Genomic DNA, 21,433 nt, shown 5'->3' with positions numbered 1-21,433 from the left:
CTACATATTTTGTGAAGAAGTTAAAAAAAAATATTCCCTAACGGCTGGCTCTGCAAACTCACAGGATCTGAGGGTATGTCTGCATTGGAGTTGGAAGTTGTAAATTTAGTCTTGAGGAGACCTATCCATGCTAGTTCTGATCAAACTAGCATGCTAAACATAGCAATGTAGCCACAGCTGTGGAGGGGCTTAGCGACCTGAGTATGATCCCATCCGAGACCATCAGTCTTAGTTATGAAATCCCCCCAAAATTTATGTAATAATAGGTTTTGTCCTGATGCAAACTAAATTACTAGTTATTTTTATAATCAACAGCACCACGGTATTTAAAGTTATTTTTTAAAAGACTCAATTACTAAAACTTTTTAAAAACTTGTTTAAAATGCTGTTTTTCTATGATAAAGTAACACTGAAAATAAGTTGAGTTCACAAAACACTTCTTTAAACTGCTTAGGCTTATATTAAATACTGCCTGTTCTTGTCATAAGGAATTGCTCTTTTTCACCATTTCAGAATTATACTAATAAGGCTGCAAAACTTAAGCACAAGGTTTACTTGCCAAATCTGCTTTAAATCTAAAGCTAAAAATAAAATCTTTACCATATTTAAATGTTTGTTCACTTTGTGAGAAGAGTCGCATGAGTCAAACCGTGTTAAAATGTTACCAGAATTGAATATCACCATTTCCAAGTCAGTTTCAGCTCTGAAGAAACTAACAGAAGGATTGATCCTGTACAAATAAAGGCAATGTGAGTTTTACCACAGGCTTCAGGGCCAGGGCCTAATTGGATCTGGATTACTCTTGTGTTCAGTGAATCTCACTTAAGATACACACTTTTACTAAATGCTTAGCTTTTAGTGGTAACAAGTTTGAAAATCTGGGTCACGTTTAAGACAACATGATGTTATTGTGTCACTTCCATAGGCATCATTAGCATCTATAGGGTAGTCAATCTGCACTGCTGAAACCTCATTGCTGTCTAGAGCTAACTGTATTGAGACTGAGCAACAGCTTTGACATCTGTTCTAAAAATTAAAAAAATGCATCATATTTATATTCAGTTGAGAACAAAGTAACTGTCTTGGAAGGGAATTAAGAGCATTTCTGCCTTTCTAGTCTATCTCCACTTCATGTGGTGCTAGGAAATATCCTATCTGACTGCTGGACCCTTTCCCACAGTGGTATAAAAATAACAGTCTTTCCTTGGATCTCTTTTATCACTTTAAAAAATCCAATTGACTGGTAGGAAATATTTTTACTATAAATTACAAATATATTGGGCTTTTTAATATACTGATCAGAGACAATAAATTTACAGTAATTTACAGGCCAACACAATACTTAGTAGTAATATAATTCTGACAGTAATTTTCTTTCAAAACAGGAAATTCCATTGAAAGAATGTATTTCACAAAAGGTAAAAATGAATAATTGTGACCACAGTCCTGCAAAGCCCTGCTTAGCTTGACACGGTGTGAGCTGTCCCACTAAAGGCAGGGGACAATTCAATGCACAAAGTTAAGAATGCTAGTACTAGTAGTCATGGTAGTAAAGTTAAGCACATAGGTAAGTCTTTGCAAGCTCAGGCTCTGTGGGCCTAATCATGCAAGCTCTCTGAATGTGGAACTCCCAGTGAAATCAATGGGACTTTGGTTTTTTTTAATACGCTTTTACTCCTGGGGGAATTCTGCGCCACTGCGTGGGCACAGAATTCAGGTCCCTCTGCAGATTTCTTTGCTTCTCAGCAGAAAGTGATGGGGAAGCAAAGGGAATCTGCATGAGTGGTCATGCGCCCACGTGGTTTCTGGTGGGCGTAGTTTGGGGAGGCATTGGCCCCCCCAAACAGAGGTGAGATGGGGGGAGCATGTGGGGTCATATGCCACTGCCACCCCCCATTTCTGTGAGCGCAGAGCTGCCTGGCGGAAGGAGGGTTCAGCTCCGGCTTCTGACTCTGCAGCTGGAGGCCACCTCCTGTGTCCTTGTGCTGGTCGTGCTCCTCTTGTGTGTGTTGGGAGCCTTCCTGTTTTCTGTACAAGGGGGAGTGCCTGTGGTGGGGCATGGCAGAGGTGGGAGGAAGAGGCAATTGGGGAGAGGGATGTAGGAGTGAGGGGAGGGAGGCAGGGGATAGTGGGGAGAGAAAGTGGGAGGGGATGAGGTGGGGACAGTGGGGAGGGGGAAGGGAGAGAATGGGTAAGAGAAGGAGAATGGGGTGGGGAGGTGTGAGAGCCTGGCATGTGGTGTCCCCTTGGTGGCAGCAGCTGGGGCTCCCCTGTTAAGGAGGCCCATCGAATGCCTCCTGCACCTGGACCACCCTGACAAGCCCCCGCACACTGGACCCCCACCCCACTGAGTCACAACCAGCTGCCCCCGGATCCCTGCCCCACTAAGCCCCACTCCCCAAGCACCCAGACCCCTCCCCATTGAGCCTCCCTCCACATGGACCCGCCCATTAAGCTCCAACCACCTTCACCTGGACCCCCCTGCAGAATCCCATTGCCCCTGCACCCAACCCCTCCCCCCCATAATGAGCCTTTGTGCATCCAGATCCCCCAATGAGCTGCCTGCACTCAAGTTACCCCACACAGAAACCTCTCACCCCACACCTGGATCTCCCCACACTAAGCCCCTCCACACTTGGATCCTGCCAGGCTGAGCCTGCCTGCCCACACCTGGTGCAGAGGGGCAGGGCCTGGCCCTTGCCCTTTGTCAGGGTTGGGTGCAGCCCCACCGTTGAATCTGTGTCCCGGGGGGACTGCAGGGTGATCTCCCACCTCGATGCAGCCAGTGGCCTGTGCTCCCCACTCCCATGATGGAGCCTCCACATTTATTTATTGACAAATAATTGCAGAATTTTAAAATGTGCACAGAATTTTTAGGTTTTGGGTACAAAATTCCCTCGGGGTAACACTTTGTGCAGGTGTGTGTATCACAAATATTACGCTATTAAAGTAAATACTATTTAGACCCCCAGTCCTGTAAGCTGAGCTAAGCGTGCAAACCCTTAAACCTGCACAAAGCCCTAGTGAAGTCAGTGAAGCTCTGCATGGGTGCAGAGGTTTGCTCACGTCTCCTCTTGCATGACTGGGTTTTTAGTTGCACATCATAATAGCTTTCAAAAGGAGTTGGCATGATTTGCAGTTGTCCTAATTTATCTGGCAATATGTAACTTAATTCAGTAGAAATCAGCATAGCTGTATGTGGTGCACTTTAATTTTAAAAGCATTATCAATTATTCATTACAGCTTAAATTAACAAAGTCAAAGTCCCTTGGGTGCTGGACCAGCCCCTTGATGAAGTTTTGCAACAAAACAGAGTCGTTAAACGTAACTGAGGTGGGTTGTGTGTGACGGCAAAAAGTGAGAAGAATCATAAGTAGTTTACAAAAGGAAAAGTCATGACACGCAGGAAGAAATGCTGGCCCCATTGAAGTCAAAGGCAAAACTTCATTGACTCGAATGAGACCTGGATATCACCCACTGTGATAATTAAGAAGTTATGGGAAGTTGAATAAATATCCTTTATTTTTCAATCATTGGTTTTTTTAATGTAGTAATATTTAATGGTTTAAAGACATTTAAAAATCCCAGAGTCCACTACACTAGCCATTAAATGTATGGAGGCTTGCTTGGTAGCAGCTGACTGGGGAGATCAAAAACATGATTTTTTTGAGAGAAGTCATGTTTTTTGTCATGAAAGTGAGAAGAAATATGCCTTAACTAGTGCAATCTGTGATGCTAGAAAGCAACAGATACCATTACATACCTACTAACACAGAGAAGGAAACACCATAATATTTGTATATGGTATCAGTTCTGGCTCTGGCATCTTAAGTTGATTTTAAGCATTTTTTATTCTAACAGTTTACTACTGATCTGATTAGTTATGTACTAACGTAATGTGGAAAATGACAGAAATACAGTACTTGACTTGTATTGACACTCTTAAGTGCATGATCCATATTTGCTCTCCCTTCTTCATCTGTAGAACTGTATGAAAATCAGTGACATCAGATTTAATTCATCATAGTACTGCCTGACAGAGACTGATGCATCGATATGAGCTGAGCAGACTTAGGGCTTGTCTACATTACCCGCTGGATTGATGGGCAGCAATCAATCCAGCGGGGGTCGATCTATCATGTCTAGTCTAGACGCGATAAATCGACCGCCGAGCGCTCTCCCATCGACTTGCTGCAGTGAAGACACTGCGGTAAGTAGATCTAAATACGTCAACTTCAGCTATGTTATTCACATAGCTGAAATTGCGTAACTTAGATTGATTCTTCCTCCTCCTCCCCCATCCCAGTGTAGACCAGGCCTGAGATTCAGCCCAGACAAGACCGAGATAGTGCCTATATGGAGGGAGAAGCAAACTGAGGAAATGGCAGAAATTATATCAGTATCTTTGATTAATGGCATGTCTTGGTTTGGTTGGGGAATTTGTTGTATCCTGAGGGGTTTCTGGATGTCCAGATAGCAATTTAGATTGTAAGTGCCTTGGGGCGGAATAAGTAATACTCATTCTTATCTTGCACTTAAGAGGGATCTTACATTCTCTCTTATGAATTTGAACCATCCCATTGTTATCCATGATTTTACCATCAGGTGAGACTACTGCAGTGCTATAAAAAGGAAGGCATCACCAGGTCCCCAATATTTAATACCAACTCAAAGATGTGGATCCCTGAAATGGAAACTAAAAGCCTATTCTGGTTCTTTTCAGGTAGAATAAATATTAATACCTGAAATGGAAGGAGTTTGTCTGAGAGAGCCTCTCCGAGGTGCTAATCTTCTGCATTTCCTCTAGAACTCTTTCATCAAGATGGCCTATGCTGGAGTCAGAGTTTTCCTCCTCTTTTCGGTCAACACAAATGTTTTCTTCCTAGGATGAAAAAAATGGGATGATACCTGTTAAAGATTTTCCTCCTTGAAATGTTTGTTTTAAATTAGACTTGATGGGCTGTCATGGCAATTGTTATAATTTCACATTGTCCAGGACAGTTGCATTGTCATCATTTGGGTTCTGTTGTAATAACTGGGCCTAACATTTTACTCTACCTGTGAGCTCAACTGTAAAAACTATGTGAAAGTTCATAAGATGTCACAATAACCTATAATAAATGTTGATGGGAAAAGGTACAACAAGGAGACAGAAAAACTAAATTAGCCTGAACAAAAGGGCCTACTGATATGATTCAAGGACTGTTAAAATCAAGCTTGGTAAAAACAGAAGATGTGAAACCAGAAATTAACCAAAATTGGTGTGGGAGATATTAGGCCTAAATTAAGGTCCTTAAAAATACTTTAACATAACATGGAAGAACAGACAGAGGCTACTGGAGTGAGCTTTACCATATGGCAGCCACCTCCACCATCTCCTGGGATCCCAAACCTTCTTTGTCCTAATCCTGAGAGATGGCCTGACCAGACTGGGCCAAAGAGAGAGACTCCGATACCATCGCTACCTCTACTGGCTCCAGCTGAATCCCAAACACTACGTGGGATGAAATGGGATCAGATTTTGACAAAAGCAGCTCCAGCTCATCACCACTAACTTCTCTTTTACGCAAAAGGACAGTTATTACCATCTCTAATACCATCTAAGAGACTGTGAGAAAGGGGGGGTTTCCTTCTAAACCGTTCTCCAGCTAAAGTGAAAGGGAACAAGAAATGTTGTTAAAATGAAAGCCTTGTTTAATATTTTACATTTCAAATGCTTTAACTGCTTTTCTTTCTTTGCTACATCTTTAATAAAAGATTGAAAAGATTTTTAATGGTGTATTTGCCATGGTACAAAGCAGGCTGAGGTCTCTGTATACCAATCCCTGAACCTGTTTAATGTTGAGCAGTGACTGAGTTATGTTAACACCTTTTAGCCCATATATTCCTCTACTTTAATACATCAGTTCGTAAGTCCTCTGGATGCACTACGGTGCCAATGAAATATTATTTCATTGAATTATGTCAACAGAAGTGCATGGGACTACATAAGGTTACTGGTTTCTTTGGACAGGAGATACTGTTTGCTGAAATTGTATCTGCCATTCAGAGTAAGAGTGCTGTGTGAGCACTTCCTCCAATTTTTCTGGGTGGATTTTATGCTAAGAGCACTAATTAGGGCAGGTGCTGGTCAATCTTTGACACACATGATTTGAAAATTAAGCTCTAGTCCTGAATGGTGACACCTCTATTATTCCAATCCTAAACCCTTGGAGCAGACTGCCACTCATTCTGAATTATGTTGTTTTAGATTTGCCCCGTCTCCATGGTGTGTGTATACTAGGAAACCTTGTAGCCAGAATTGACTACCTTGGCAGCAACAGTGAAAGCTGTTATGAGGATAGGACTCAGGGGTTTTTACTACTGTATCACCTGACCCTAGGATGTACTGGTAGTGAATTAAGGCTATAGAGTTTGCAAGTGTAGACAGGCTGTAGAAACTAGTGTGGGAAACTTTTTCTGATTCCCTCCCTAGTTTAAGTATTTTCAAAGATGTTTAAAGGCTGTTTTTACATCCAGGCTGTTAATTTGACATGTCACGTTTGGTCTAATATGATTTAAGCAGCCAATTTACAACTTTTTTTTTAAAGGGTGTTTCAAATGGAAACAGAAACTGCTGCCTACTTAAAAAAGCACTTAAGAGTTTTGTTACATTAATAACATAATTTCATCAAGCGCTTACCATCTGTTCATGCACATCATATAATGATCCAAGACTCAGGCTATCAGATACAGATGATATAGTGAACTCCTCTTCTGACTGTTGGTTTTCTAATGCACCTAAAATACTTGTTACTGTCACAGATGAATCTGAGAAACTGTCTTGTTCTTCATCAGATGTTTCAGATATAAAGTTGCATTGTTCTTCTGAACAGGTGCAACAACACTGAGCCTTCTGTGGGATATGTGCCATTTGCCAATCACATGGGTCTGTTAAAATAATGTTACTTGTATGTACATTGCTGATAGTATCCTGAACCTTCGTGTCTCCTGTGGATTCATTAAGGATGAAATGCTGGTTACATAATTGTTGTATACTTTTGTTTTCTAAACTGCTGTCCAGATCTTTAGGCTCAGATGCAGTTGAAGTAGGTGATGCATCTTGCTCCATTTCCAGGAAAACTTGATGTAGAAAGGAAGGTGCTCCAAGTGTGACCCTAGAAAGGTGTTCTTCATTTTCCTTCTCTGGAAGATGTGTCACAGTCCCTAAAGATTTACTTTCTGAAGCAATGGTTTGAATTCCATAGTCACTTGTTATGTTACAACTATTCAAGTTTACACAGTTACATTTCTGTTCAGTATTTCTGGAAAACTGCAATGGACCTTGGAAACGGACCTTATGGGATTTGGTGTTTTTTCCTGTAGCTAATTCACACAAATCTTTCTTCTTTTTTTGGTGCTGGTTACTTTGAGGTCTCTGATGAAGGCTGTTACATGTGGTATTTTGGCTGTGGTGAATGCCACATTTAAGAGCCACAACAGAAGCTGTTTGTTCTCCCGTGTTTTCATTTATGATTGGGGCTTGTGCATTTGTGGAAATAGTATGAATTATTTTCTCATTTAATTCCCTGTTTCCTTCACTATTTTTTCTTTCTTTTTGATGTAGTGGCATATTCCTGGAGTTCTCCATTGGCCTTCTCTGTGAAAGCTTGCTAGACTTACTAACTCTGATGCCTGAATGCTTTCTACTAGGCATTTGGGGTGACTTTTGCCTTTTGAATTCAGATGACTTACAGAGCCACCCAGAGAGGCATTCATTTTTCTGAGAGTGAGCAAAACTTGTCAAGCCTGATATACGGCCAGTACTTGGCTCTGTATCTTGGCATTCAGACATCACTGAAGAGCTGCGCAAGGCAGAGGACTCCCCTTCATTAAGCACATTTTTTTTAGGACCTTTACTTCTGCCAGTTCCTTGTGCATATGGAGATATGGTACTTAAGTACAATGAATTTAAATCAGTTGCTCTTGTCGAAGTTTTAGAATGTACACTCCTATGTTTAGACGAGTTACTGGAAACGTTAGATGATCTCTCAACTCTGAACTGTCCATTTACATTTATAATGTTTTTTTCTTTCTTGCCTTTCTTCGTATCTAAAGTAGACACCATATTTTTAATGACTAATTTTAATATTTATTTAACAAAAAATCCCTCATCCCCTGGCACTTTACTATTATTTTAAAACACAACAATAAAATGGATCAAACAAATATAGTCTACTAAAAGCGAATAGGAAAAGTCAAGAGGGAAAAGGACAAGTTGTAAAGTAGATAATTAGAAGTCATGACAAGAAAGGACAAAGTGTTTGTCAGAGAGAAATCAAGACGAGAATGAACTTTCAGAAGAGATTTGAAGAAAATATGATGTAAAAGAATGAATCAGAAGAGGGAGCAGTACAAAGGAGCAGAGCACATATTAGGAAGTAACCGACCAGGAAAAGAACCTCTTGCAATATGTTCTTTGGATAATATGATGTTAGACCAAGGTGTGTGTGAGTCTGTTAGAAGTCTGGCAACAAAGGTTATATCTACACAGCAGCTGGGACGGCACTTCCCAGTGTGGGTAGTCAGACGCACACTGGCTCTGGTTGAGCTAACACCCTAAAAATAGCAGTGTGGCCACAGCGGCACAGGCTGGGGCTAGCTACCTGAATACGTACCCAGGGGGTTGCACAGGAGTGAACTCCAGTAACTAGCCCGAGTTGCTGCCCATGCCACCCTGGCCACATTGCTGTTTCGTAACGTACTAGCTCAAGCAGAGCTAGCGTGTTTACCCGCATTGGGAAGCACACTCCCAGCTGCTGTGTAGATACACCCCAAAATAAAAAATAAGTTCATTTCCTCTCCTGCTTATCTGAGATGGATTCTGCACCTCCAATGTTATTGTTTTAACAGTAAAGGTGTAAAAAGAATACCTGGAAAATGTAACTTAATCATTTGCAAACTTGCAATTGTGTTTAGAAACAATTTCAGTACCTTCTAAGACCAACTGCTACAATAATTTAGCCCTGCTAACAATCCAGGAATCAGCCGTGCATTCTCAAATGGCTTACTTGGTTATTCTTTAAGAGATTTTTCATTGCAGGCAACAGCTGTTTTCTAAGACATGGTGAAAAGGATTGAAAAGTATATTAAGAATGTAACTTACTTTTCCCATAATCATTCCTTGAATTTTCTTGGATAAAGTCAGCATTTGATTCTTCTAATTTGTTCATTTCCCGTGTACTTTTAAAACAGAATACATCAATGCTATGAGAAGTATAAAATAACTGTTTCAAAACAAAATCAAGACGACTTGTCATACTTAATGAGATTTATAGTCTTGTTCATTATTTTTCCTGTCTTTTCTAATGTACCTATTCTCTGTATCAGATTGTTTCTCCTCATACAGTACTGTACACTGACTCCCAATCAATGACTTATAGAAAAGTCTTTTACTGCTTTGCATGATAGCTATAATACACAGCATAACAAAAATAAGCAATTTGGCATGTTAATTATTTCTCAATCTCTGGAAAGGAACAATAAGTCCCTTAATGTTGGAAGGGCAAGCTTCAAAAAGAAACCTGTTTTCCTAAAATCAAAAGCTCATTTAATTGTAAGGATTTTGTTTTTATGCAATCAGACTAGACTGACTTTGGTTTCTAAATATAACTAGGAATTACAATAGGATGAAAAGCAGTGATTGTTGAATTGATCATCTCTCTGCCACTGCCAAAGAGAAAAGAGAGTGAATTCTAATCTAGGACTCAGGTTAGATGCCACACACCACAAGTTGCATACAAATACGATTTAGCCAAATTATTTGGGGACCTGAGAGTATGTCAGTAAATGGGCGTTTGGACAGTGAGGGACTCTTTACATTATGGGAAAGGTCCTTTTTAATTTTTCCCCAGATAATCAGGGTTTTGATAATCTAGGTTTGACTGTACTATGGTAGTAAATGTCCTTCTGATTAACTGAATAATTTAATAATCCCAGTGATCTCTGTACATCCCAACTACTGTGTAAACATATCCACTCATATAGCATATGAGATCACAGCAGGCATGCACAGCTTTGTCCCACGTATGGATAGGACCTATATTAAGTATATCTTGTTTAATATCAATTATTTAATGTTACACAGCCTGCTTCTCCTCTCTTTATCCCAGTATAAAACAGGCCTAGTTTCAAGGAAGTCCATGGATTTACATTGTGAACTAATGTAAATGGTCAAAATGAAAGGAAAATCAAACCAGTAATGACCATTTTTAAAAGAAATGGAAATAGGTGGACATTTACTACTAAAATACCAAGGTATGTGAAATATAGGGCCTACAGAACTTGAGCAAGCTCTTTTAAAACACCTATTGGTGTCTAATCCCATGCTGAAGTTTTTTAGTTGATATGCCCCAGCACAATAAAACCTAAAAACTTTTCATTCAAACAGTTCATCATAACCCTGTTTCTGGTGCCTAGGTTCCTCCATTTTTTCTGCATGACTTGCTGTAAATTAAAGTGCACCATTGTGCTGTGTGCAACCACAAGGATTTGATCAATATGTGGTCACTGCCTCAGGGCGTGATTTGTTATCAAGTTATTTTGGTATTTGTGATCTGAAGTTAGAATGTCAGACAGTCTTTTAGAAAGAGGAAAGATCTGTTTTGCTTTTGCTTAGGGTCAGACACTGAGCATTCGAAACTTCTATTAATAAAAGCTTCTCTGAAACATGAGATGTGCTAATGTAGAAGTTACCTAGTTTCAAATGGGAGACAGTGGGGACTATATAAAGATTCTCTTTTATATACATTTCATATAAAAAAATCTGGGCCTCTAAAACTTTCAATAAAAGACCAGTCCTCCACATTACATTTGACATGATCTACCATGCTTGGAAAGACTTATGATTGTGAGAAGTCTCTCTCAGTAATGCTGCCTTTCTACAGCTGGCCTCTTTATTATTTATAGGATATCTTATGGATTAAATACTCCAAACATATTTCCTCTTATTGTTTTGATTAAGTTTGGGTGGGACAAATGTCAATAAATCTGATAACACAAATAGGATAATTTAACAGAAAAGGTTCAGCTAACTTTAAAAATTAGAAAGCTATAAAGAAATCCTACTCTAACATCTGATACAAATTTCCAATCTGATCCTCTAAAATGTGAAAGTGCTGTAAATGTTTAAAACAGCATCAAAAGGTACAGAGTATAACATTATAGGCTATCATCATTTCACTCAGCTGTGCTGCTGAAAATCTCTCTGAATTTTTTTCACACCTCTTAGCTTCATATTCATGGGGATCTCGAGAGATCACAAGAGGAGGTGCACGCTGCTTGTAGTAATGGTTCAATCTTTGACTATTTTTAGCTTCTTTCCTCTTCTGGGGTGAGGCACAGTTTGGCTTCTTTATTTCCTCCGAAGAAATTTCACAAGTCTGAGAAGAAGATAAGTGTCATTATATTAATAGAAATCTTTACAAATTGAGTTTGCTACAGATAAGCTATTAGTTCATAAACAATTCTCCATTAATTTTGTAGTCAGCATGAGCAATAATAGTTTTAACCACTTTTCCTCTTCCAAGGCTTACATGTTATCTATTGAATCCTCACAGTATTCTTGTGAGATAGGGCAGCGTTATTCTCACTTTCACAAGGGGGAACTTGTAGAGGCAGAGAGAGAGTATGTCTTGCTTAATGTCTTAACAGGAATCTGTGTCACAGCCAGGATTAGAACTGAGGAAATCCTGGCTCCCAGGCATGTGCTCAGGCCCACACACTAACATTCCAAGCTTGATTCTCCTTTAAAGTGGGTGCAGGTAATTTACACTCACTTACATTTTAAGGCCACTTTACACTGTCAGAGTACTGCAAAGTGTCATAGAGACAGAGTTTAAGGCCAGAAGGGACCACCATATCATCTAGTCTGATTGCCTGTATATCACAGGCCACCACCACCCATCCACGCACTAAACCCAACAACTGAAATTAGACCAATGTAGTACAGCCCATAGGAGACTAGACTATTAGGGGAATAAGGACAACCCAGGAAATTAATAGAGCAAATAATCAGTCAATTTGCAAACAACTAGAAGTTAATAAAGGATAAATAACAGTCAACATGGATTTGTCAAGAACAAATCATGTCAAACAAACCTAATACCCTTTTTTGACAGGGTAACAAGCCTTGTAGATAGGGGGAAGTGGTAGATGTTGTATATCTTGACTTTAGTAAGGCTTTTGATACTGTCTCACATTACCTTCTTGTAAACAAATTAGGGAAACATAACTTAGAAGGAGCTGCTATAAGGTGGGTGCATAACTGGTTGGAAAACCGTTCCCAGAGAGTAGTTATCAGTGGTTCACAGTCAAGCTGGAAGGGCATATCACGTGGGGTCCTGCAGGGATCAGTTCTAGGGCCAGTTCTGTTCAATATCTTTATCAGTGATTTAGATAATGGCATAGAGAGTACACTTATAAAGTTTGCGGACGATACCAAGCTGGGAGAGGTTGCAAGTGCTTTGGAGGATAGGATTAAAATTCAAAATGATCTGGAGAAATGGTCTGTAGTAAACGGGATGAAATTCAATAAGGACAAATGCAAAGTACTCCACTTAGGAAGGAACAATCAATTGCACACGTACAAAATGGGAAGTGACTGCCTAGGAAGGAGTAGTGTGGAAAGGAGTCAGGGGGTCATAGTGGATCACCAACTAAATGTGAATCAACAGTATAACACTGTTGCAAAAAAAGTGAACATCATTCTAGGATGTATCAGCAGGAGTGTTGTAAGTAAGACACAAGAAATAATTCTTCCGCTCTACTCTGCACTGATAAGGCCTCAACTGGGGTATTGTGTCCAGTTCTGGGAGCCACATTTCAGGAAAGATGTGGACAAATTGGAGAAAGTCCAGAGGACAGCGACAAAAATGATGGAAAGGTCTAGAAAACGTGACCTATGAGGGAAGACTGAAAAAATTGGGTTTTTTTTAGTCTGCAGAAGAGAAGACTGAGGGGGAACATGATAATAGTTTTCAATTACATAAAAGGTTGTTACAAGGAGGAGGGAGAAACATTGTTCTCCTTAAACTCTGAGGATAGGACAAGAAGCAATGGGCTTAAATTGTAGCAAGGAAGGTTTAGGTTGGATATTGGGAAAAACTTCCTAAATGTCAAGGTAGTTAAGCACTGGAACAAACTGCCTGGGGAGGCTGTGGAATCTCCGTCACTGGAGGTTTTTAGGAATAGGTTAAAACACCTGTTTGGAGTGGTCTAGTTATTACTTAGTCCTGCCTGGAGTGCAGGGGACTGGACTAGATGACCTATTGAGCATCCTTCCAGTCCTATAATTCTATGTGCCACAGGCAGAGAATAGGAGGGACCATGGTGCACCAGTGCCTGAGGCCCCCGCAGTGGCTGGGAAATGATTAAGTGAGATATCCTAGCAAGTGACCTGCTACATATATACAAAATATTCTACGTTGGTCAGTCTGTTTGATGGGAACATGTGTTATGGTCAAAAGTTTCACATACAGATGAAATTAATGAATTGATTGATGAGGTGCTGGCTTCAAATGTCAGCACCTCTGAAAATCAGGTCACTTATTTCGATACTTAAATTCATACTTACTGGCCTGATCCAGAATCCGTTAAATCAACTGAAAAACTCAGATTCATTTAAACAGGCTTTTATCAAATCCTATGTTTGAAAAGTGGTTTTGCTTTTGTTGTAGTATAAATGTAGAAGCCAGTATGTTGTTCTTGACTTTATTTGAAATAAATACTGTACAGAGACAAAAGAATTGATATAATTGTATAGTGTTTTTTAAATAAGCTGAGGATCAGGGAAGGTGAGGTTTATTTACTATAAAAGAGTCTCTCCCTGGGCAGCTGTGTATATTAAAGTTTTGGGGGGATTTCTTCATTCTGATGCAAGCTGACCATGCCTTTTTCCCCTTAATAGGATGGCCCCTGTCCAACTAGTCTGTTTCACTGCAGAGAGCGGAAGGTCGTGGGTATTTTCAACTGGAGGTGGTGTGATATGATTTTATGGAGCAGCAAAAGACTGGCTAAATTCTGCTCTCAGTAACATGGTTGTATATCCACAATAACTATTAAAGTCAAAGCAATTACTGTGGATTTACAGTCAGAGTGCAAAATTTGATCCTTTATCATTGCAATTTATGGGGAACTTGTTGTTCAAGTGCAACAGTGGAAAATGTTCTGTTACCTCTTTAATGATTAAAGTAGCATGACCTGTATTACTTACCGCCGCAACAATTAGCTTTGAAGCTGATGAAATGAGCCTCATGACTTCTTCTTGTGATGTGTATGGGGGAGGAGGAAATTGAGATAGTCTGGAAGGGAAGCTGTGCAACTTCTTTGTTCTAGTTAAACATGAAAGAATATATTTTAATCCATGTTGAAAGAAAATTCTATACATATCAATAGCATATAATGTACCACAGGTGTGTGTGAATGTCAGGAATGTAAATAAATTGCCATGATTTCAAAGCTGGCAGATTGCTGTCAATATGGTGAAATTTATGACACTATTCTATGAGCTGCAAAAGTTTGTATGTGGGACATTTTGAAGCTGTGGTATAAAATCAACTAGCTTCTCAATAGTTTCTGTTTTATTAACTCAATTACAGTAATGGAAAAGATTATTTTACCTGAAGTTATAAACTGGATTTCTGTGCTATGTTTTCAGAGATTATTTTAACGTTTATGTTTCTGTTGGGAAAAGGATAGGGAGAGCCCAGTACTTGATTTGATCCTTATGGAGAGAGGTCTGTTTTGTATTTCTATACATGATGATCCATGTCTCCTCTTCCTGTCCTTTTACACAGAGATTACCAGCACCCTTCCTGCTCGGGGCTGTTTATTGGAGTTTAGGTTCATGAGTGAATTATGCTCCATAAAGCAATGCCAGTCTAAAGGCTCCTCCATGCAATTTTCAGATTTTCTCCCACCCAGTTATTCTATGCTCACCATTTCCTTCATACATACACTTCTCAAACTTCCCCTCAGCCACCACTACAATATTCCTCTTCCAGCAAAGAAGATTAAGTCAGTGGCACTTCTACTCCATCTATAGGTGAGAGAGATCCATCTGGAGTGGAAACTCATCAACCTGACTTTCTTAAGATACAGTTACTCCCATAACGCAAGCTCCAGTGGCTTAGGAGTCATACCTGGGTCTGCTGTGTAGCAGTATATTGCACTGCTGATGTATGTGGCCTGGCACAAGACAAATGCTTAGTAGAATTTACTGTGATTTATACATTACCTTTTTGTACTCCTTACTAAGACCGGGAAAGGTCTGTCAGTTACAACATCCTTCAAAACAAACAAACATATTATTGCATTTATTTAATGCAACTCTGACTGTAATTGTTATCTTCTTCAGAGAGACTTTAGTAAAGCAGCAAAATGGCTCATGTCTCTCCTAATTATTTTCAGTTTTTTTTCTAAAATATTAAAACAGGAACTTTCTTTATCAAATTGCTTTTGTGCTTGTTCATAACATTACTTTTTATTGCAGTGATTTTAGCAGGCCTATCTTCATAGCAGCTAGATGCAACGTTAAAGTACTTTAATGACATAAAATTCTGATAGAAAGGGAAAATTAAAAGCAAAAATTAAACTTCTATGTTTGTATTTGAACAGGAAAATACTTTATATGTATAAAGAAGAACATTAAGTGTTACTTGTGCCATTTTCTTTTTGATGATCTTCATTTCCTGTTGTCTTTCTGGGCTGCTCTGTAATTTTCTTTCACATTCTTCAGAATTTCCTGTATACATTCGAAGAGATGCTTCGAATTTACAATCTGTAAAATTATGCTTGAGACACTGATCATATTTTTGTTCAGCAATACTTCCAGGATGCTGTAATAAATAAAAATGGTAGAAAATTATGGGTAAAATATGGATATTTACAGAAGGAAAGTCAATCTTAATCCATGTAGATAATTACTTATTTAAGAAAGACATTCATGTTACATGGTACAGTAACACACAAAAATGCATACCTTAGTCACCAAACTCCTGATTCAGGAAATTACTTAATAACATGCTTAACACTGTGTATATGCTTAAGTCCTACGTACCTCAGTCCCTTATATTTACACACATATGCTTGTTATTTTCTGAACACGGATGCTCCCCTGAACCATCACACAAACTGTACACTTGTGTTTGTAGGACAGGTAAATCATAAAAATTTGTACTAAAACTACTCACTAAGGATTGCTCTATTTAAAAAAAAATCAGTAGTACAATAAAGGCTCTTGTTAAACCTTAGTATAGAAAGCATGTTGATGATATGATGCATAAAATATTAGATACATTCTACTTAGACAGCAACCTTTCATCTAAGAATTTAAAAAATATTATACAAGCATTCATTCATTCATTGACTTTCCCAAGCGCAAAACAGTGAGTCAATGGCAGAACTGGCAATAGAATTCCATAGTCCTGATTTTTACTCATGCTTGAGTCATCATATCACTGTTCCCTGGCATTATCTTGGGTCCAGTCGTGCAAATGAACACTTTCGCAGGTCAGTAACTTTATATCGGCAATTCATTCTGTTGCACTCAGTGGAAGTACTTGTGTACATACTCATGCCCATGAACGTAAGGGTTTGCGAGATCTGTGCCTGCCTTTGTGTTACTGCATAGCTGATGGGAGATTAATGCAGGTAATTCACATTAACACAAAATGTGCATGTAAATTTCTATGCAGCAGTGGGAAAATAAATGTCACTCTACAAAAGTATTTCTATACATTTTCACAGGAAAAGTTATACATTTTTCCTCTGGCTTGTTAGAGATTTCCTCATTGTGCAGCAGAGAGGGTGTGACAAACTAACAAGTAATTCAGTGTGCAAAGTACACTTCCTCATTAAAATAAAATACAGTGAAAAACCTGTTCTTCCAACTTACCAGGTCTCTAAGTAGCATCAATTTACAAACTGGCAAATTATGATGATTAGTTGTTCTATTTGTTTAAAGACTCTAAGAAAAGTTTTATATAACCTAGCAAACCTGCAGCATAAGATGTAACCCAAAGGGAAAAAAACCTTCTCAATAAAGAATTCAGTTTCCAAAGCAAATCTGGAATTGTGGATTCCTTAAAATTTCCAACCGTTCCACTAGCAGTGCAGTTTCATCAGAGATAGTAATGGTGGTGTGGAGGGGGGCTGGCTACTGGTGTTTTAACTGGCTACTGTGTTATCTTACCCAGCTCATTAGAGGTCTCTGAGACATCGTGGTTCAAATGCCAGTAGCAACCTTTACCCTGTCTATTCTAATCACTGTTGCTACCACTGATAGAGCTACGCTAGTGCTAGCAATAGAAAATATTAAGAAAAATATTAGTGTGGACAAGACCTGGGATTTCTGAATTTTATATTGTTGAACAGCAAATACCATGCTTTCCATTTGGTCTTGGTTTTATTTTGGTCTTAACTTTTATTCACAAAAGTTATTTATTTTGTGTTTGTTTCTTTGTTTTTGAAAAGGCAAATATGTTATGAAGTGTCCAACTTTGGGGCAGAGAGATGGGGTCAGAGTACTGATACTAAGAAGAGCTAGGAATTTTCTGATACAAATGTTCTTTTTGCCCTGGTGGAAATAAAACATGATAAATATTGTGATGATCTGAGTGGTGAGCTAAAGAAGGCATGCACCACTTCTGGTAGGGATCAGTACTTGGGCCCTGATTAAGGAAAGCTATTAAGTACATGTTTAAGTTCCAGTGATGCCAAGGGGACTTAAACACAAGCTTAAAGTCAAGTATATGCTCGGGGTGCTTTCCTGGATCGGAACCTTGGTTAGCTCCAGATTCCGTATAGGATCCCTTGATAGCTGACATATCAGATATACATACAGCTTTGATGAGCTACTACAGTATCTGCAGATAATTTACGACCCTGGTAATTTAGTCTGTCCAAATGTCTGATATCTTTTACAGGAACAGCCAAAAGCAGCATATGCTTGCTCCTCAGAATACAATACATACATACTACAGCTCAAATTCTGCTTAGATTTAGATTCCTTGCAACTTCACTGAAGTCATTAGGAATGCATCTAACCCAGTCTTTAGTATTAAAAGGACTTCAAAACATGACTCTCTGGACCTTAGGTAAGAATAGGTAATTGGTGCATAAGAAGGTTCCACTTTTTATTTGTTTTTATAAGAACATAAGAATGGCCATACTGGTCAGACCAATGGTCCATCTAACTCAGTATCCTGTCATCCAACAGCAACCAGTGTCAGATGCTTTAGGGGGAATGAACAGAACAGGGCAATTATTGAGTAATCCATCCCCTATCATACAGTCCCAGCTTCTGGCAGTCAGAGGTTTAAGGACACCCAGAGCAAGGTTGCATCCCTGACCATCTTGGCTAATAGCAACTGATGGACCTATCCTCCATGAACGTATCTAATTCTTTTATGAAACCAGTTATACTTTTGGCCTTCACAGCATTCTCTGGTAACAAATTTAATAGGTGGACTGTGCATTGCGTGAAGAGGTAGTTCTTTACGTTTGATTTAACCCTGCTGCCTGTTAAATTTCATTAGGTGACTCCTGGTTTGTGTGTTAAATGAATGGATAATTAACACTTCCCTATTCACTTTCTTCACACCATTCATGATTCTATAGACCACTATATCATATCTCCCCTTAATCATCTCTTTTCTAAGAATAACAGTCTAAGCTTATTCAGTAATATTGTGAATATTTCTAAGGCTAAATAAAATATTCAGTACTCTCACATGTGTATGAGTTAAATAATCAATCACCAATTGCAGTATCTAGTATATCCTCTAGCAAGGGACTATATTCTGGTCTTGCAGGGAGAAGGATTTGATGATGTGGTCGTTTTTTTTTTCCATCATAAACTACCACAACCGAAAAGAAAAGCATACATCTTCTAGTAACCTTAACGGTCCTCAATTTCAGTTGCTTTCAATCAGATTTTAAAGGAAGAAACATAGCAACAGTAACTAGGTCAGACTTATTTTTTCAGCATTTCTTGGGCTTCATTAGTTCATGCAGATCCTGTACTGACATTCACTCAGGCAGACCCTTGTGTCTGCACAGAGCCCCACTGATGTTATGTTGCATCTTATGTTGACTTCAGTGGGAGTCTGCATGCACTCAGGGATCCATCAAGGCACAGTGCGGTGCAGGATTGGAGCCTATTAGCCCTTTTAAAAACAATATGCATTTCAGAAAATACTTACCATATAGAAACTGGAACTTTCAGCCTCATTCCTGCTAGCTCCTGATAAATCAAAACTATCTTCTTTTCTTTGCACATCAATGTAATATTTTCTAGACAAAACATATTTTCCAGTTTCAGTAAAAGAAAAATAGAAAGTAGGATAGGCAAACTTTTTGGAGTTTGGGATCTTGTGAATCTCTTGCCTATTTCTTAGAGTTGTAAATCTAGTTCATGTTATCTGACTATTTCAGGTCTAATTTAAGTTCATCTTTCCACCTTCATCCCCAAGAGTTATTCCATTTAAAAACAAAAATCTAGTTTTCTAGCAAAAAAGAAGCCTGTGCTATTTATTAGAGTCAGAAGTACTCACTTCCTTAAGGGATTCCTCAGCACCCGACAAAAAATTAGGCTTGCATGAACAGGAGCTTCTGTATACAGTATATACAGAGAGGCTGTATTAGTAGTAGTATTGGATTCTTATACTCTGTTCCCCTTTTCAACTGCTCCCTAAGCAAAATGTTAACCCAGTAACATTTTACTTTGAGCTGAACTATCGAACAATACTAGAGACAGTTTGACCTATTTCTAACACTAATCCAAAGCCATTTACTCCCTGCATCTCTGTTCACCCCTCTCCCAGTCACCACTCACTGTCTGTCTTCTACCACGCACTAACCACCCATTCCCACTCACTTGTCCCCCTTGTACTCATGCACAACACCCGTGTGCACTTCCCTTACATACAGTGATGAGCTCCCAAAATCCTAAGAACCGGTTCCCTACCGGGTCCTCGGTGGCACTTCGGCGGCAGCGGGGTCTTCACTCACTCCAGGTTTTCAGCGGCAGGTTCTTCACCCAGAGCAAGTGAAGGACCCGCCGCCGAAGACCCGGTAGGGAACTGCGCAGTGAATACAAGCCCCATGTCACATATATATCTATACATCCCCCATGTACTCCATGTTCATGCACAAACCCCATACCTATACACTGTTCATCCAAATACACAGCCTCAGCTATCCATATACCGCTCATGCACCAACTGTAACGAGGCATCCCCACATTCCTGAGTAACCACACGGTCCTCATGCCTATAATGCAACTAGGGTGATCAGATGATAACTCGAAAATGTCGGGACCGCCGCAGGGGGAGTGCCTTTTCAATTGTTACACTCACCCAGCACGTCCGGGTCTTCGGAGGCACTTCTTTCTTTGGCGGCAAGGTTTATTACCCGGCACCGAAATGCCGCCGAAGACCATCAGCGACTGAAGGACCCGCCGCCGAAGTGCCACTGAAGATCCGGATGTGCCGGGTGACTGTAACAATTAAAAGGTGTTCCCCCTGCCTGTCACTGCCGCCTAATCAAAAAGGAAAAGAAAGAAAAAAAAAGGACCGCCACACCCGAAACAAAATATCAGGAAAAATGGCGTCCCAACCGTACTTCGGTCGGGACGTAGGACAAACTGCTTGATATCGGGACAGTCCCGATTTTATTGGGATGTCTGTTCACCCTAAATGCAACCATCATACTCATATGTCTGAAATCCCATCCCCATGTATCCCTGGGCAACCCCATATCCACTCATCACCCTATCCTATGCACCACCCTATTCTGATACACTCACCATACACCCCTAAACTCATGCTCCCTCCATGTGCCCCCTATACTCATGCAATAGCCATGTGTAACCCACACAGCTTCTGGCTGTGGTGTTCTGTCCCATCTAGTGGTGCCAAGACCACTTAGCGAGAGAGATTAATGAGTTTGCTCTACAGCCTGAGCTAACAAGCAGTTGGCTTTTAGCTCATGACGACCAGGGTCTGCCGGCGTTACACATGCACATTGTAACCCGCAATCCTCTATTCCCAGTCCCACCCCATATACATGTCCCCACCCCTCACCATACCCAGGCGCTCTCCTGCACTCCCCATCCCCCTGGAGCCCCGCTCACCAACGCACCCGCCACCCTGCTCCCCATATGCACATGTTCCTCTCCCCCGCTTACAGTCTATGAGCCACGGAGCGGGTGAGGCCCCTGGTGGAGACCCGCCCCGGCATATCCCCGCAGCAGGCAGCACAGTCCTGCATTCTGGTTGTCATGGCAGCCAGAGGGACGCTCGCCTGTGACTGACAGTACTTCTCTCCAATGGGGAGGAAGCCATAGAGGCCGAGGAGACAATCGGAGCGGCACAGGGGCGGGAAGGCTGTACGC

At 40.1% G+C, this 21,433-nt stretch overlaps 1 protein-coding gene across 4 annotated transcripts; it reads right to left on the bottom strand.

The window, feature by feature from the left end:
- Positions 1-43: 43 nt before the first annotated feature.
- LOC101946803 (uncharacterized) lies at positions 44-21,359 on the bottom strand. Of its 4 annotated transcripts, none has more exons than XM_065558918.1 (10): positions 21,227-21,359; positions 19,242-19,332; positions 15,696-15,875; positions 15,275-15,324; positions 14,252-14,369; positions 11,263-11,420; positions 9,146-9,246; positions 6,683-8,091; positions 4,743-4,882; positions 44-2,046 (listed from the first exon to the last, which is right to left on the bottom strand). In XM_065558918.1, the coding sequence occupies exons 1-10, from the start codon at positions 21,319-21,321 to the stop codon at positions 1,743-1,745; spliced, it is 2,646 nt and encodes an 881-aa protein (XP_065414990.1). In that variant the 5' UTR covers positions 21,322-21,359; the 3' UTR covers positions 44-1,742. The 4 variants fall into 4 exon arrangements, with proteins under 4 accessions (XP_065414990.1, XP_065414991.1, XP_065414992.1 ...); XM_065558919.1 differs by having other exon boundaries at positions 9,146-9,222; XM_065558920.1 differs by lacking the exon at positions 44-2,046 and adding an exon at positions 3,505-3,987.
- Positions 21,360-21,433: the final 74 nt, after the last annotated feature.

Source organism: Chrysemys picta, chromosome 10, assembly GCF_011386835.1.
Source record: "Chrysemys picta bellii isolate R12L10 chromosome 10, ASM1138683v2, whole genome shotgun sequence".
Classification (NCBI taxonomy): domain Eukaryota; kingdom Metazoa; phylum Chordata; order Testudines; family Emydidae; genus Chrysemys; species Chrysemys picta.
The sequence above is the reverse complement of the archived record's forward strand: the minus strand, read 5'-3'. Positions and strand labels throughout refer to the sequence as shown.